This window comes from Amblyomma americanum, chromosome 10 (genome assembly GCF_052857255.1).
Source record: "Amblyomma americanum isolate KBUSLIRL-KWMA chromosome 10, ASM5285725v1, whole genome shotgun sequence".
Taxonomy (NCBI): Eukaryota; Metazoa; Arthropoda; class Arachnida; order Ixodida; family Ixodidae; genus Amblyomma; species Amblyomma americanum.
This window is the reverse complement of record NC_135506.1, coordinates 127,496,035-127,509,991: the sequence shown is the minus strand read 5'-3', so window position 1 is coordinate 127,509,991 and position 13,957 is coordinate 127,496,035. Positions and strand designations below refer to the sequence as shown.

The 13,957-nt window shown below is 46.0% G+C and overlaps 1 protein-coding gene across 1 annotated transcript in view; it reads right to left on the bottom strand.

Annotated features, from left to right (window-relative positions):
• LOC144108698 (multidrug resistance-associated protein 1-like) overlaps positions 1 to 13,957 on the bottom strand; it is a 256,880-nt gene that overhangs the window by 155,027 nt on the left and 87,896 nt on the right. The window contains exons 8-11 of the mRNA XM_077641869.1: positions 10,546 to 10,677; positions 5,748 to 5,910; positions 1,610 to 1,867; positions 88 to 291 (exon numbers count right to left, since the gene is read on the bottom strand). Of these exons, the coding sequence (XP_077497995.1) occupies positions 88 to 291; positions 1,610 to 1,867; positions 5,748 to 5,910; positions 10,546 to 10,677 (757 nt within the window). The remainder of the gene's footprint in view (positions 1 to 87; positions 292 to 1,609; positions 1,868 to 5,747; positions 5,911 to 10,545; positions 10,678 to 13,957) is intronic.

Below are 13,957 nucleotides of genomic sequence, written 5' to 3'. Positions count from 1 at the left end.
GCAATTAGCGTAACCGCTAATCTTTCCCTCTCCTCCCAGCTTTCCTTGAGCGAAACTGAGTAACAAGCAAGGTGTTAGTGTACACACCACAGAGCTTGAAGCCGTGTAGACAGAATCGAGCACACCGTCCAGCAGGTTAGCCTTGAACAGCCAGGAGAGTTCGACAGCGCGCAACCGCTGCACGGTATCCTGCAGTGCCGCTTCCCAGGCGTACATTTTCACTGTCCGGATGGAGGCGAACAGGTCAGACAGACTCTTGATGCGCTCCTCGCGAGCCTGCATCTGCGATTGCTGCGTAAAAAGACGTAAACCGCGCGAGTGGTCTGGTCACGGTGATGATTAAACGAAATTCTTTAATAAGGTAACGCATTTTTTCTATAACTCGCGGTGGTACATTATGCTCTCGACTTTCCCATGAGAACCTAAGATCTTTCAGAGCTGTATTATATTCGCTACATCACGCCTCAAAATTTGGTGCTCGGAAAATTACGCGGAGATAAAGGAGTGACAAAGAAATAAGCAGATGGGTCCAGATTCAAGCAATGAGGCATAAAGCCACGACGTTACGACGCGTATTTTGGCACTCAAAGCAGGCACTCTCGCAGAACGTTCAATAGCAAACGTGTCATATAGGCTTTCTGTTGTCCTGATAGCCCGGATCTGCGCCCTTAGCTTCCCGCACATCAGTAAGACGCTACGAACGAACGCTTCAATGAAAAAGAACCTGCCGTAATAACGTGAAATACATAAAATCAACTTTGGACACCAAAGCGAACGCAATTGTGTGTCGTAAAAGGCGATCGATTTTCAGCGCGTTTTCTTGAATAAATACCGAGATGCGCAATTTCAGAGTGCCTAGAAGATTGATGCTTGCTTTTACGTGTTAAGGCCTTCATGCGTCTACGAACGAATAGTTATAAGACAAAAAAAAGGTATGCTGGGGCTCATTTAGGTGGTTGAAGGCACACTGAGATTTACAACTTTCCTGACATTGACTGCCCCTTCATGTTTTAGCACTGAAGAGTACATCGGCACCTGAAGCGTAAGTCAGAAATCGTTGTGTTCGCCTCGGCCGAGAGAATATTATCCAAATGATGAACGTACTCCGCGGCTGATACAAAGCAAGACTCAGATTACTCATACACCCAAAATGTTTCGAGAACACATGGTTGCGTCATTTTTAATCTTTTTTTTTAACAGCACAACAGTTCCTGGTTCTGACTTGGTCCATTTTAAACCCTATGTTTAAAGTGGCTCTCGGAAGAAACTTCAGGAACCAATCTGGCATATTCTCGAAAAGCAATTTACATTTCTGCACATTTCGTTAGCCGCGCCAGTCTATATCAATACTTTCCGCTTGTAACATCTACAGGTAAACCTCTTCGACGACAGGAAAAATTACCCTAACGGCTTCAAGTTGCTACAGGAATGAGTGAAAGAGCTTGTTAATGGAGCTGTGTGCATGCAATTAGAGAAATAATGCGTTTAATATATTTTATTTCCCCTAATAGAAGTTGTATTGTCTCTTAGGTATTGATATTTTTAAGAAAACACTATATAACTTAGACCGACCACATTCTTTGTATAAGTTAATACTTCGTGCTCTCACCCAGAACTTCTTTTGGAATCTGAATGCGCAAAATGGCATTATGAACACGACCAGTATCCATGCTGTGCAGCAGAGCGTGGGCAGTGTCCCCGCCCTCTGCGCCAGGAGCCAGAGGAGGACTGGCAGGGTGATGAGGCCGCCCACGGGCATGGGAAAGACCATCATGCTCAGCGCCAGTATGCCGCAGTCGACTGCCAAGAGGGACACGATGGAACCGGTGGGGTACGTGCCCCTCAAAGTTGCGGGCATCTGGACGGCCTGAGAAGAGCGCAGAGGACCGCAGTCATGAATTTCAAAACATGTCCGGTAAATGTATGCAAGCAGCTCCACCCGCTTACTGGGCGTTGTTCACGGGAAGTTGCCTACAGAAAACGCAAGCTCACCACACGCTTGCACTCACTACTGATGCTTCATTTGTGCATTCATTTTCTTTTAAAATTCGTTTTCTAGACGGACACGCATGCGCAAAAACCAAGAGTCTTTCCTCGTGTTTTTTTTTGCAGGAAAAAGGCATTACAATCACCAAAATTACCAATATACTGGCAAAGAAAAATCACAAAAGCACTTCTGAAGAATCTGTGATGAAAATAACTTTGACACGGACCGTTGTAAATGTGCCCCTGCTGACAAATTCTATTGTTCAGTTCTTTTTATTCCTGTTCACAACGTTTATCTTTCTGCGGAATACCCAAGTTCTTTTGGTTCGCTGGCTTTGAGGTTGCATCGCTGCGCCTAACTTTTACTAGAAGAATGGTGATGGTTATTCCCCCAAAAAAACAAGCTTATATTTTTGAAAGAAAATGTGCCTAAATAAAACAACTAACCTTCATTAATTTTGCAAACTGTTGCATCTAAGGTCTTCATAAAAAAGAGTTTGCAAAGGCCACTTGTTTAAAGGCAGAAGGGTTTGGATATCATATCCGCAGCACTGCAAACAAGCAGTAAGTGTAAACGGTTTACTTTCTGAAACACTATGCATATGTAACGGTGTTTCGCGAGGCAGTATATTAGGTCCATTTCCTCGTAACATTTATATTAATGACATCGTCCATGTTTCACCAGAAGTAAAGTTGACTATTTACGCAGACGACACAAGCCTTTTTCTAACGGGAGACAACACTGACAGTTAAGTAGATTTAGCCAATCACACACTAGCAAAGCTTGACACTTGGACTAAAAAAATTAATTACAGTTAAGCATTTTTATAACGAAAGCCATCGTGTTCAGAGCTAAGAATAAACAATTTCATTTAGCCAAGAACATTTTCTTTAGGTCCGTTTCTTTAGAAGTTGTACAGTCATTTAAAACATTAGGGGTTATCTTCAAAGAAAGGATGTCTGGTCTTGGGATGACCACATTGTCAGTCTTGTTGCAAAACTGTCACAAGTTATCGGTATTGTCTACCGAAATGGGCATGCACTACCATGTAATGTCAAAATTACAACATATCGATCTCTACTTCATTGTGACCTAAATTACGGCATTTTAACGTAGGGCTCGACAACACAGGAGAACCTGAGAAAACTGTATGTATCGCAAAAAAGCTTATTACGCATAGTTGAACGTGTACCGCTATTACAACACACTAGCCAGTTTTGTTGAACTATAAAATCGTTCCAGTAATAAAGCTTCCAGACTACACCCTTAGTCGCACTTACAAACGAAAAGTCTACTAACACATGCTTTCTTCGAACACTGACTAACCTACAATAACGAGAACAAGCATGCCAAACCCGCAACCGAGATCCCTGGGGAGTTAACACATACAGAACGACGTATGGTTTTCACACGCTAGAGGAAAATAGATTGCCCCGCTTGATTAACAGTTTGTCGCATGCAGATATTTATCATCCAGAGTCGTCACGTCAAGACTTACTTTACACTTACTTTCTTAAATACAGCATATCATTGAGAATACGGTGCTTTATTGCAGAAAAAGTGTGGCATTCGTTTTTAACAAATGTGTGCATTTTTTTTGTCCATTCCTTGACATATGCTTCTTTTTTGTTTTACTCCTTGTTTATTTCTTTTACCTGTGTTCAAAAACATTCATTGTATTCTTTTAGTATTGTATATTCTTTAATCTGTGGTACTATTGTTAATAATTTTTGCACTCTGCTGTTTGTATTTACATCTTGATATTGGTCTCCCGCCTTGCCATGGCCAAGGGTCAAGGGGGGGACTTGGGACTCTGTCAAGCTGCTTTACGACAGCTTTTACTGCAAGACCCTTCCATCATGTAGAAAATGATGGAAAATAAAGAGATTAATATTATTATCATTATTATAGCTGTTAGCGCGGTTGCCCAAAATTTGCTTTCGAAACGGAAATCTGATGTACAAGTACGACTGAAGCAAAAAATAGCATTTGAGAGAGTAGGCACAAGATATAAGAAAGAAAAAGCCTTTAGCCACCGCGAATTCAGAGAAAGTCATTCTTAAACATGAGAAAGTTTTACAACGCTCAATCATCCCACTGCTGTTTTTGTCCCGCAAAGTCAGCCAAAACAGTGAAAATTGAGTTTGAATTTGAACGAATTTGAATGAGTGAAAATTGAACGGAGGATTTACTGCTAGATGTAAATTCTGCCGCCTGCACAGAAAAAAGGGATTGCTTACAGCTATCATTATCCCGCGGCGAATATTACATTCACCGCAGCAGCCATTTCATGAACAGCCGGTTAAAGGACCACGACTGAAATGGGCGCCAAAGGCATTTGGTAAAGCAGTGCCATGCATGCGAAGGCCTGCCACAGGCTGAACTTTTTCCTGTCATATATTATTATGAAGGAACGCGACAAGAATAACCCTTGAAAATGATTGAACTGCTCGGTTTGGCTCTGGCTACATGAGTTTTCTGTCGGTAGTGTTGTTGGGAAATAAAAATAGTTTTAGACGTCAAATTTTTTCTGAACCATTCAGGCCAGTCCACTGGGCATCGCCCAAAAATTTCACCGCAGAAGATATAGATCTCGGAGTGGGAAAGAACGTAACTTTTCTCCGAAAGGCATGATGGAACAAGTGAAACACTGTGTTCGAGTAGGTTGGGATAGACAGCAGCACAGCGCAGAAAGCGCTGCCGACCTGGTGGTTTAGATCGTTCGGATATAGGCGCAACGCAACTTTGTGCGGCCTAACGCGTCCCAACGACTGAAAAAAAGCGGGAGAACGCTGCTCTAATCGTACGTATTAGGAGCCCGTGACAGTGTGAAATAATGCGGCTAGCATTATCTATGACTCCACCCTAAAGGTGCTTTTCGGTTCTGCAGACCGTTTAATATTGACACCTATCGTCAGCGACGACATGAGACGTATGTTTAAACCAACCAATCAATCAATCAATCAATCAATCAATCAATCAATCAATCAATCAATCAATCAATCAATCAATCAATCAATCAATCAATCAATCAATCAATCAATCAAAGCGATACTGGGAGCGTGATAAAAAAAGACGCCAAAGTTGGCTTGACAGGGAACACGCTCCCTGGTGTAACGGGGCAATATCAAAGCGGCACCAGATCATTCTTTTTTTTGCATTTTATTCACTTCGTTTTGGTTATGCGAGTACAAGGGGATCGCTAGAGGAATAATAAACAGTTTAAAGTAGCACTTGCGCACCGTCTTGTCCTAGGGCTTTGAGCGGTGCCTGCGTTACGAACGAACTAGGCCTGCAGAAAATAGGGCTTAACGAAAAATATTTAAGCCTGCACAATTGGCAATTCTGCCGAGATGTACGTGAATCTGCACAGCTTTTTTTTTTACTTTGAAATATATTCAATGAGCCCTGCACGATGAGTGGAACCTGTTCAAGATACGGTGCAAAATACTCAACGTGAACGCTGTGTTTTGAGCTTGCCTGGGGGCATCTTTATGAAAAGTTAGGCGAGCCGGTGAAAAGCTATAAAAATGTATGCACGAAAGATAAGTGCAGTGGAAACCCGCATCGACTTCACTTCCACAGGCATTCCACGCTTGGGCACCTCACCTGAGAATTCGTAAGCCTCTGTTTAAAGACAAGTATACGAAACACTGCAGGGTCGAAACCGTACAACCATACTTCGGTGAACAGTCTTAACGCTTTGGCGAAGAGAAATGACTAGCATAAAGCAAAATATTGAGGTCCCCCGCCCTCGCACCTTGCGGAAGATGGCCCCCTGCAGCATGGCGCGCATGCGGCATCCGAACACGATGAGCAGGTCCATGTTGTAGACCGATATGAGGTACTCGGCTGCGCTGACGGCCACCAGCAGGATGGCGGCCGCAGTCATGTCGCCCCTGGTGGAGCCCACCATGAGCAGCCTGCACGAACGCACAAGTGAAAAACCGTACAGGTTACCTCTGTTTCACGTCTGCCAGTGAACGCCCACACATACGGTGGAAAAGCGGGCAACTTGCAGGATGCGGGCATGTGCTATGAAAACGCTTTGCAGGGACTTCCCAATGCCACCAGGTAGCATCCCAAGCTCAAAGGAGGATACGAATAGAACGCTGGTTTTTCGGCTAGCAAGGACCTCAGTACTGCGACTTCAAAGTGGCATAAAGTACGCATTTGGGTCTCAACGAGTAGCAGTCCGCCTAATGCTCACTACTGTATAATGAGTGGTACACGTCTGTACCTGTATTCATGATGGAAAAACTGCACAGAAAATACGACGACCAAAGAAAGGGGACACACACGAGCGCTTTCTCACAAGTGAATTTTATTCACAAGGCTACAGACTATATCGTGCGACCACAAACTATGCATCAATAATTAGCCAAGTACTATGTTTTCTTGAAGTAGAGAATATATGTTGTGGATACATGCAAAAAAAAAACAGAAGAAAAGAAAGGCGGAGGTAAAAATTTAAGTGACGATGAATTGAGGAAAAAGCGTCTGAAAAATACATAAAACAACGTGTATGGATGAATTATTACTTGACAACTGATTCATGGCAAGGAATCTTTTTTTTTTTGCCAAGGCAATATATGCGTCACTTGCACAGTTGTCCCATCCTTTCACGATATGGCAAGCTTCGATAATTTCTCTTGGCAGCTGATAACGTGCTTTAAAAAGCACAAAAATCTTATCAAAAGGGGGCGGCATTTACAGGTGCAGGATGTAGAGGTCCTCGGAAATGTGCTTTGTAGCGACCACAGAATGGTAAGGCCTTGAATTAGCCTAGACATGAAGAGGGAACGTAAGCAATTAATGAAGCGGAAGCCAATTAGCCTGTTAGCGGTAAGGGGGAAAGAACAGGAATTCAGAATATCGCTGCACAGCAGATATTTGGCTTTAAATGAGAAAGACGATCTTAATGCCGAATAGAAGTAGGCAGTAGGATTGGTATACGACAGCATACCAGGAAGTTATATGGCACGAGACGCAAGATCTGATTAAGAAGCGCCAAAGCATGAAATCGTCTAACCCTACGGACATAATAGAAATTGTAGAGCTACCAAAGTTAATAAGCTCAATGTAGCCGACATAAGGAAGTTAAATATTGAGAGAATCGAGCACGATATAAACAGTGGAGGCAGCCTAAAAGCAGTGAAGAGGAAACTAGCTATACGTAAAAGCCAGATGTATGCGTTGAAAGGCAAAGAGGGCATTGTAATTAGCAATATAGATAAGATAGCTAAAGCAGCCGAACAGTTTTACAGAAATCTATACAGTAGCCAATGCAATCAGAATGTTAATGAGAGAGGCAGTAAAACACAGCAGTGGGAAATTTTGCAATTAACGAAAGAGGAAGTAATGAAAGCCTTAGGAGCAATGAAAATGGGAAAAGCAGCTGGCGAGGATAAGGTAACAGCAGATCTGTTGGAGGACCAAGGGGAGATCGTCCTAGAAAAGCTAACCACCCTGAATACGCAATGCCTTATGAGCTCTAGCGTTCTAGAAGCTTGGAAGAACGCTAACATTATCTTGATCCATAAGAAAGGGAACGTCAAGGACTTGAAAAATTGCAGACTGATTAGCTTACCGTCCGTTGCCTACATGATATCAACTAAGGTAATGCTACTAGAGTGAGGGACAACCTTAGATTTGAACCAACCAAATAATCAAGAAGGTTTTCGTAAAGGTTACCCAACAATAAACCATAATCACACTGCCAATCAGGTAATGAAGAAATCCGCAGAATATAACTGACGCCGATATAAAGTCTTCATTGATTATGAGAAAGGACTTGACTAAGTGGGAACCCAAGCAGTCATGCAGGCATTGCAGAATAAGATTGCAGAGGAGTCTTATGTGAAAATGGTGGATTATATAACTACTGTACAGCTACCGTTGTCCTCCATAAAGTAAGCAATAAAATTCTCATAAGGAAGGGTGTCAGGCAGAGCGACACAATCTCGCCGCTGCAATTCACCGCCTGCTTACAGGAGGTGTTTCGAAGCCTGGATTTGAAACAGTTCGGAATAAAAATTAATGAAGAATATCTAAGTAATTTGCGATTCGCTGATGACATTGCCTTGCTGAGTCACTCAGCAGATGAACTGCAAAGCAGGATCAATGAGTTAGACATGCAGAGAAGAACGTTTGGTCTAAAAATGAACACAGTGAAAACCAAAGTAATGTTCAGCACCCTAGCAATGGAACAGCAGTTCCCAATTGGCAGCGAGGGGCTGGAAGTGGTAAAGGAATACGTCTACTTAGGGCAGGTAGTGACAGCTGATCCGGATCATGAGAGGAAAATAACTAGAAGGATAAGAATAGGGTGGAGCGCATATGGCAGGTTCTCTCAGATCATGAATAGCAGTTTACCAACATACCCGAAGAGAAAAATGCACAACAGCTGTATCTGACCGGTACTCACCTAGGGGGCAGAAACGTGGAGGATAAAGAAAAGGTTTCAGCTTAAGTTAAGGGCAACGCAACGAACCATGGAAAGAAAAATGATAGGTGTAACGTTATCAGACCGGAAGTGGGCGAAGTGGGTGAGGGAACAAACGCCGGTTAATGACATGCTGGTCGGAAGCAAGAGGAAAAAACGGGCTTGGGCAGAACATGTGATGCGAAGGCAAGACAACCGCTGGTTCGTAAGGGTATCGCAGTGGATTTCAAGAGAAGGAAAGAGTAGCAGGGCGGAGGCAGAAGGTTAGGAGGGCGGATGAGATTAAGAAGTTTGCGGGGATACGATGACTTCAGCTTTAATTGGAGATGCACTGGAGAAGCCTTTGCCCTGCAGTGGGCGTAGTCAGGCTGCTGCTGATGATGATGAAGAAAAACGGGAGTGGTAGAGTGACAAGGTGAAAAGTAAACAGTGCGTATGTTTAAGAAATTGCGTAGATCGCCTGAAGACGCTTAAAACTGTAGCACTGGCTAATTATTCGAAGGAAAAGGAATGAAATTTTCTTGTTAGCTTTATTATTATTTTACTTTCGAAGACAACTCCAATTCCAATTATTCCATTTGAATGATTTCTTCACGGCCTCGAAATTGAAATTGGTTGTTGGGGAAACGAAATGGCGGAATAACTGTGTCACATCTCGGCGGACACCTGAACCGTGCCGTAAGGGAAGGGATAAAGGAGGGAGTGAAAGAAGTAAGAAAAAAAGAGGCACCGTAGTGGAGGGCTCCGTAATAATTTCGATCACTCGAGGGTCTTTAACGGGCACTGGCATCTCACAGCACACGGGCGACTTTGCGCTTTACCTGCATCAAAACGCGACCGCCGCGGTCGGGTTCGAGCCCGGGTGCTCCGGATCAGTAGCCGAGCGCTCTAACCACTGAGCAACCGCGGTGGGTAATAATTGCCTCCTTTTTCATTTGAGTGCTTCCTGGACGACGTAATAATTATTCACGGTGAGGACTCGCGGGCTTGTTTTCCCACGGGTATGCATTTTTTTATTGTTATCAGTGATTGTCATCATCAGACCGGCTATGTTCACTGAAAAGCAAAAGCCTTAATCATTTATATCTAGTTAACTCCGTCCTCCATGCTGCGCGAACCTACCATCGAAAATATGCTACTTCAGACTGCAAACCTGCTTTACTAAAATTAGCTCAGCATGCGCAATAGAGCATGCCTTCTATTCCTGCGTACTTTGCAGAAGTTGAAAATGAAAACTGTGCACTCACACTGAAAAAAGTGTGGGCTTAGGCACGGACGAAAGCGCTAAACCTTATTTTCGCTCTATTTCGTTGTTAAAGCTTCGACTTCGACTCTAATGGACATCCCTTGTCATCTAGTTGCCCTGCTCCAATGTCAGTCAAGTCCATTTATTGCGAAACAATTTCGTCATTGATTTGGGGTAGCGGAGATGTAAGCAGTATTATTTCGTCGGAGTTGTGTTAGCTTTTAAAATAGTACTTATACTTAGAAACAGCGCGGAAGAAACGCGGACACCACGAAGAAACGACACACACGAGCGCTGGCTCACTGTTGTGAGTCAGCGCTCGTGTGTGTAGTTTCTTCGTGGTGTACGCGTTTCTTTGCGCTGTTGCTAAGTACTATGCATTACCAACTAGCCCGGAACCTTGCTCTTCTGTTGTTTTGAAAATAGTTTGGTAAAAAGGCGAGGTACTATCTCTTTTGCTTAAATTTGAGTTACATCCATGGGGAGCCGGATAGGCCAAAAACGTTATGCTGCATTACCGTTACGATGCGTATTTTCTTGTGCTAAGCGTGCCTTATAATTCTCGGACAGGCCTGGTTGTTTCTGTTTTAGGCTTTCCGGCTCAAGTGAACGCTGTTAACTTCGAGGAGGCTGAACAAGAGACATTAGTCCTTTACCTCAACTAAAATGTTGCACCGCACAGGTACCTTAACTGCTTAGGAGGGTAAATGTGTAGGCCAGTTGGTGAGACTTCGGGAGGCTATCCGCCACAGCAGAGACAGGAGAGAGGGAGGTGATGACACAGGGTGGTGTCGCCATCTCTCTCTCTACTGTGTTCTGCTGTGGTGGATAACCTCCTGAAACCTTTACTGCATATGACAGACTTACTCTAGGGCTGGCACTCTGGCGAAAAGGCAGCCGAAGTAGGCCAGCGTGCAGACAGTCACCCGCACGACGTCCACCCATAGAACACCGATCATGGACTTGATGAAGACACGCCGGCGGATCACGTCCTTCTTCCTGCAGTATCATGCAATGGTGTGTGTTGGTTTATCCAGACATTACACTGCGCATCTGGCCGAATCTGCGGGAGCTATACGGTCATACTTTATGGCATTACTGATAAATTTTTTTGTGCCGAAAATATTCCTCTAGACGAACAAGCTTAAAAGAAAATTCAGTCATCATCATATATGATTTGAATACATGACAGCTTTAAAGGAAACTTCAAATTTTACTCGAGCATTGCCAGTTCGTAGTAACTCGACGCACTTTATCTCTACATAATACGGATGTTACTGCTTGGAACATTTAGTGCGCCTAACTGTGCCGTACGAGTGAGACCAGACCAGCGGCTGTCTCAAGTGAGTCATATGGCGAATGCTGTTTTTAGCAGGAGAAATATTGCATGGTGGTGGTGAAAGACTTATAAAGTAGAGCAAGCCTTAATTATTACATCCTAGTGATGGGATTGCTCTTGGATGCGTGTCGTGGCCGGAAGGTGATGCTTCTCAGCGACTTCCAAAGCCAGTCCACTAGCTGCCGTTGGGCAGCCGGGTCAGAACTGGACACCGCAGCCTCCCATCGCTCGAGGTCTGTGAGTTGCCAATCGGCTGGTGGAAGGAGCTCAGAGCAAGAATAAAGAATGTGTGAAAAATCCCCTTTCGGAGCGCGGCAGAGGGTGCATACTGGCGTGAACAGTCCCGGGTAAACCAGGGCTAAGTGGGCAGGGGAGAGGAATGTGCGGGGTTGTAGCTGTCGCCACGTCACCTGCTGCAATTAAGTGAGAGACTAGTGCGGAGGGGGATACGTTAGCCTTTGCTCACGGTAGTGTAGAGTGATCTCGTGATACGCGACCATTCGATCTCGAGCGTCTCCCCAGGCGTCGGTGGCTCCTGCTCGGCTGACGAAACCTTGAGCTAAAGAATGAGCCGCGTCGTTACCTGGGTGGCCGGCGTGGGCCGGGACCCAGAGAAGCTGAATAGGTCGGGTAGGGGCGGGAGACCGGCTTAGAAGCCGGAAAGCGGGTTCGGAGATGCGGCCTTTCGCAAAGTTACGGACCGTGGTCTTTGAGTCGCTGAAAATGTGGGTCGCCGATGTAGTAGCGATGGCTAAGGCTACGGCTGCCTCCTCCGCTACCGCAGGAGTGGAGGCAATGACAGTGCCTGCCGTAATAGGGGTGTACGAATTGGACACTACCGCCAGGGAAAAGGCGGAAGAGGAGGTCTAAGAGGCTGTGTCGACGTAGACGCTCTCCGGCTGTGCGCCATAGTGTTTGTGTAGGGCTGCAGCCCGAGCAGCACGACGAGCCGCGTGATGCTCGGGATGCATGTTATTGGGGAGTGGGTGAATGGTGATGAGGTTCCGTGTGCGGTGGGGGTATAATAGCCAGGGCGGTGTAGGCCAATGGCATCAAGAATTTGACGGCCGGCTAGGGTTGAGGTGAGCTGATCAAGTTGGGCAGATCGATGGGCCTCGGTGAGCTCGGCGAGGGTGTTGTGTACGCCCATCTTAAGAAGGCGTTAATTCGACGTGTGCTGGGGGAGGTTGAGGGCCGTTGTGACATTCCGTGTGTGCTACGAGGATCCACGTTCGACGGCGCGGCGTAGACGGAGACCCGTGACAGCGGCATCATCAATTACCCAGCCATGCTCTTTGAGTGACGACCAGAACAACCGGACCCGCCGCCGCCCCGGGGAAACAGGCTTTATCCTCCCCAATTTCCGGGCACATTCCAGGACAAGGGAGCTGTCAGCGGGCCAGAGCGCGCCGTACCACAGCCGACGCTATGCGCTACCGCGAAGACAACATTCTTTCCCTCCTTCCCCTTTCGACGTGGGCTATCGCCGGGAAGGCACCCACAGCTTCCCGCCGTGCCTCGTGAACAAAAGCGCATTCCCAGAAGGGCCGTGACGGACACCTGTCATGGCGGACAGGCAGTACTCGCCAAGAATGTGGAAAGACAGGCGCTAGTGAATTAGCTCCGAAGAGAGAGCCTGTGTATACTCTCACTTGAGAGAGAGTGGTGGCGTTTTTGTTGTTTATTTAGTTTGTATTGTTAACAGACTCTGGGTTCGAGGCTAAGCCCAACCCAAGGGGTTGTCCCCATCTCGCATGTTATTTTGGATTGGAGAATTGATGCTTTGGGCGGGCCACTGGAAATGACCGCCCTTAGTCCTTTGTTAATCAAGTGCTTAAAAGCACATGTAAACGGATGCAGTCCAGTCTGAGCTGAGGACGACATCGTTCGCCAAGAGTGCCTTCAGCGCCGAAGCCCGACGGCGTGCAGCTTCTGCCAGCAACCGCTCGAGCCCAACTCCGGAGCCACTCCATCGCCCCCATGAAGTCGTCGGCACGTAAGCTCGGACGCCCCAGCCTCTGATGTATAACCTTAATCATGTGTAATTATTGAATATACCTGTTTGTTTAAACTGAGCCATACGGTGTCTCTTTGCCTCTCCGTCCCGTGTGGACCTGCGCATTATGGGGGTCATCACACTGGTGTCAGAAGTGGGGTCTCAAAAGCAAATGTCCTCTGAATGCTGCGACATTCATGACTTTAAAATTGTAATCAAAAGGGAATCACGGGACTGATTGTGGGACTTTTTCCCCCATTTGAGAGGCTTGAGGCACCGGAGGGGTTGAAAAAAAAAATGTCTTTATCTGAGGGAGCTCCCACTCCACAGCCGTCGCTCGGAGCAAGCATGCTGGCATTAGGAAGCGTCATTCCGACGTTTACGGGAGATAAGACAGGGGTTCCAATCTGCGATTTCTTTTTCATGCTAGAAGAGATTGGGAAAATGGGGGGATGGTCCGATGCTCAAATACTGGGAATGGCGAGGTGTAAGATGGCAGGAGCTGCTCATGATTTGGCATGGCGAGACGAAAAAGTAAAATCCACAAAATCATTTGCGGAATTTAAGAAGCTCGCGTTTGAGCATTTCGACACTGAACCACGTCACGTGCGGGTACAGAGGTTCCGTGACGCCGGACAGATGGTAGGGGAGGACGTGCGAACATTTGCATCGCGGCTTCAGCGCCTAGCGCACGATACGTTAAGCAGGGAGGAGGAAGGAGACCAGCTTAAGAAGAAATACGCGGAGGATATACTTAAAGAGGAAATGACCGCTTTGTTAGTGGCTGGTCTGCAAGACCCCGTGCGCCGGTTCGTGCTCTCGCGCAAGCCGAGCAATTTCGACCAAGCCGTGGAGGCCGCATTGGATGAGGAACAAAATGAGGCGTTAACGACAGCCGCAGCGAGAGTACGCGTCATAGAGAGAGCGGTGCTCAACCCTGAGGT